Genomic DNA, 4,336 nt, shown 5'->3' with positions numbered 1-4,336 from the left:
GGGAAGTGTATGTGTAGCTGAGTAGTTCAATATATACATATAACAAGAATTTCTATATTACTGTTATTAAAAAATCCTCTCAGCTGTATATATGGAGTAGTGTTACTTGTACTCTTCCTGCATTATTTTTTTGGCTCCTAAATTTGAATCTCTTTTCTTCGTTTCACTAAGTTTATTGGCCTGTCTGAATTTGTGTGCGGGCTATTAGATCATCCAGTCAAAAAGAACATTTATAGAAAGGTTCAATGTCTGTAATATGTCCTTGCGTTGATTATTTAATGGCATCACTAGAACTGACTGGATTGATTTCTGTGTTTATGGTTTAATGGATAGAATGGGTTTCTTTTTCATCCACTTTAAATGTCAGTATGTAGCCAAAAACTTCTGTAGTAACACAGCAGTTGTAGAGGTCTTTTCTGCCCTGTTGGTGCTGTCTGAATTAAAACAGCTTTTGAATTACTACGAACATGGGCCAGAGCCTTTGCGTGTAGTGGCACTTCCAGATTGGGTGCCTGTGTTTCCTTTTGAAATGTTCCCGTGTACTCCACACGCAGGAAAATCAGATTCATTTGTAAGGGGGTCTGGAGTCTTTCCGTGTAGAGCTTGGTGTCTTTTTCTTCTGGAATTCCTGCCTCCAGCTGCAGCTTTCTTGTTGGCACTGCTTGTCTTATAAAAAGATTATATTTAAATAATTTTAAAGAATAAAAGAAATGTAATTTATTCTTTTTGCATTATTCCTCATGCCAGCTGAGGAAAAATTTGCCTCTCCAGTAGCATTTGGCATGGACTTGGATAGGTTTCACTGGTATCTCGCCAGTGTTGATGGTTGCAAAATTCTGCCTGCAGTTTTTCGTTCTCCTTCACTTGTGCCTGTTGAGCTGATCTATAGAATCCCTAATTTTTCATTCCCTTCCTTCTTGGCTAACATTTCTTTTAGTCCAAGTGCTGTTTTAAAAATTTTTACTCCTAGCTGCTAGCTGTGTAAAAAAAATTCTGTGGGAACAGATTAGTCAGGACATGGAAGAGTAATGTGTAGCAAATAGTATATCCTGCCAAAGATGGGACTGTTCTGATTCTATCCTTATGGAGGGAACTGGTGTCTTATTACCTGTCACTGTTCTTTGTACTATACTGTAGAGCTGGTGATGCATTCACTCATACGTAGGCTGTCTTGTTCTTCCTATTTTTCCCAAATAGGCTTCTCAGTAATTGTAATCTCAGAGTTAAGGCCAGGCAATGATGGGCAGTACTCTCCTTATGCCTCTGTTCAGCTGGAAAGTTGCATTTCTATTCTTTCTGTGTGCTACATGTTTCGGTCATTGATCAGCATATAAATGTCATGCAGAATGAAAATGCAATTACCAAGAAAGATAAATGGACAGTAGAGGGGAATTTCATTAGAAATCCAGCTAGACTGTCAAAAAGCAGGGTAGGAAAAGTGAAATAAAATTCTAGTATGATGTGTAACATTCAACAAGTAAAACTAATGGTGCTTGAATTAAAAAAGAAGGCTCAAAGTTGTGCCAGGTAATGAAAAATCACAGTCAATCTCTGTTTTAGCTTTGCTCCCTTTTTAGGATAGAATAATTATTTAGCAGAAACGTGCTAAAGCTGGATGGAAACAGAATTAGCAAGCCAATTCCTGAGGTTACTTTCCATGGCAGTGAAGCAGACATCCACGTTCAGTGAGCCGTGCCAGTGAGCTGGTGCAAGTATAGCTGTCCTGGAGCACAGTAAGGAAGGTGTATTCCTTGGTGTTCCCCTCCTGCTTATAGGACTCTGTAGAAAATAACATTTCCCATGCTTTTTCCAACCAGTGCTAATCCTCTCATTTTTTTTCTGGCCGCCTCAGTAGCGTGTCCTCACAGTCCTTGGCTCATCAGTGGGATCAGGCAAGGTTCCAGGTTTAGAACAGCTCTTGTTCCCAAAGGAAACAAAATCTTTGGGCTGTGTAATTGGGGTCATCTTGTACTCCTTTGGCCTTCCTGCTTTGCACGGACCCTTAAGCGAGGTGGCAGTTGCAAAGGGCCAGAGAAGGAGGAACGACCACAGAAAAGGCTGAGGGAATGATGGTCAGCAAGTGGTGAGTTGTCCCACTTGCTCTCCTCGCCTTCCTACCTTCTCTGGGAGCCCTGACTGTGCCTGATAACAACCTGATTCATAAATGCATTAAATTTTACATAATTCATTGAAGTCTGGTTTCTATTGCACTCTATTTCCAATGTGGTCTGGTTTGCTTTTCCAGGAGAAAAGGAATATTTTTAGATTGTGCCATACTGTAGCCTGTCTATCAACCTTAGCCCCAGCAGGTGTTTAACCTGTGTGTTTTGAAAAGTATAAAGTTTGCCTGATTTCTTGTCTTTGTATGAGACATTAAGAAAAATCATGGTGGCTATTACTTATGTTAATAGTGTATGGTTTATTAGCTGTAAGTATATATACCATAATGCTTATGTGCAAAATATCTTATTTATAAGTGATACGGTCTTCTTTGCTCTTCTTCTTTTATCAGATATAAGAAACGTGTTTCCCTAATCATGGGTGAAACAGAGCAGAGACCAACGGCAGGATCCCGCCTAGGAGCTCAGGAAAATGCTGGGATCAGTACTTTGGAGCATGGACAGAAGCCACCTATGACACCTCCAGGAAAACTTGTCTCCATTAAAATTCAGATGCTGGATGACACACAAGAAACTTTTGACATTCCGGTAAGGATGTGGAGGTTGGGGTGGCTAAAGGTTATTCAGGCATTACTATAAATGCCTGTTCTCAAACCAGTTCTCTTTTTATTTCAACTGTGTTTCTTTGGCCAGTGAATTCATGCTGCAGAGAACATGGCTGTTATATCAGTATTAAATAGATGATGGTGCAATCGAATAACATTAAACAGGGAAGTGAACTGTAAATTGCAGTTATTATTCTGCTTCTGTTTGAACAGCTTCAGAAGAGGTGAAAGTCCTTGGTGGGTTTTTTCTTCAAGTATTACATCAGTGCTTTCCTCTACTTTCTGAACAGTTGATGTATTTCCTTGCTGCTGTTTTGCTCTTGATCCAGTTAACCATAGATGTATACAGATTTTTTTTGTCTTTTCCTCTGGCAAGTCCTTAGGATAGTAAAGCATCAAAGTTAGTAATTTTTATCATTCTTCTATGCAACAAGTGCTCTCCCACATGTTGAGTGCAAGGAAAGAATAAAAAGTGTTCTCATCTAAAGTTTCTCTGTATCCCATTAAAATTAAACTAGGTTTGTCCTTGCCAAGGAGACAGAGTTACTACTGCTTTTGTGTGTGATCAGAAGATCGAGTTAGTTTTGATACAAAGACCAATTCTGTTTCACACTATCTGTAGTAGCCATTAATGATTTTAACATGCCATGCCTACATAATTAGCATGTAAGGTGGTTGAGCACTGTTGCTCTTATGAAAGTGTCCTGGAATGTATATTTTCCAAAGTTCTCAGGGTTCGGTGAATGGGAAACCGGAAACCTGAGTTCAAATTTCAGCCTTTGTTACTTGCATTTTCTGTAGCTATGGTAACTTCCATGCCTTCATTGGCTCAGTTTTGCCTCCTGTAATATGGAGGGTAACCAGTGAGATACATAGATCTTACACATGTAGTGCTCTGGAAAGTGCTAACCATTAGTGAAAAAATGTTATCCCTGTATTAAAGATGAAGGAATTCTGATTAGGGAAGTTATCGTTAAAATTGTTTTTAACCTGTTTATAAGGTTCTGTTTGTCTATTTTGTGCATGTACATGCACATGCCTTTTGGTCAGCTCACTGCTTCTGTTTGTGATCCAGCTGCAACTGTGTGTTTAGTCTCAGATTTTATTGAAGTGGAAAGTAACTTATGTAGAAAGTAAAGTAAGTGTGAACTGAACTGCCATCAAGTGAATATCTCATGTTTGCAGCAACTTTTTATGCTTTTGTGCCCTTCAGAATGACTATCAAATGTCCCTAGCAAACAGTGGAGTTAGCAGTGTTTAGGTAATCATTGCTGTTCAGAAGTGTAGTTCTAGTTTAAATTATCAACTGCTAATAGAACTTTTGGTGCTTTCTTATGTGGTACAAATATCCCTATAATCCCAGGGAGAGCTGGCTTTTTTCCCCCCACTCTGCAGCTGCTACTTCACCACACTCTGAAAATTGAAAATGATGTGCAAACACTTAGCAGGAACCATTCTGAGATCAGGTCCCTGTCATGGTTTAGAAGCAAATATAAGTAACGTGTGGATGCAGTGCACTAATGTTAAGTCCAGCTTTGCTTCTGGAAGTTTGAGAAAACAGTATTTTTTTCATCTTTGATGTTAGAAAACATCTACATTTGTTTTTTAAAC

The 4,336-nt window shown here is 39.0% G+C and overlaps 1 protein-coding gene across 1 annotated transcript; it reads left to right on the top strand.

Moving 5' to 3' along the window:
- Positions 1–2,537: 2,537 nt before the first annotated feature.
- On the top strand, positions 2,538–2,708 carry LOC103797288 (FERM, RhoGEF and pleckstrin domain-containing protein 1-like; the record flags this gene model as incomplete). Its single annotated transcript, XM_009069492.1, has 1 exon — positions 2,538–2,708. A coding segment is annotated over exon 1 (171 nt), but the record flags the coding sequence as incomplete, so codon positions are not given.
- Positions 2,709–4,336: the final 1,628 nt, after the last annotated feature.

This window comes from Acanthisitta chloris, unplaced genomic scaffold, assembly GCF_000695815.1.
Source record: "Acanthisitta chloris isolate BGI_N310 unplaced genomic scaffold, ASM69581v1 scaffold37890, whole genome shotgun sequence".
Lineage (NCBI taxonomy): Eukaryota > Metazoa > Chordata > Aves > Passeriformes > Acanthisittidae > Acanthisitta > Acanthisitta chloris.
Note: the sequence above shows the minus strand (reverse complement) of the source record. Positions and strands in the feature narration are given on the sequence as shown.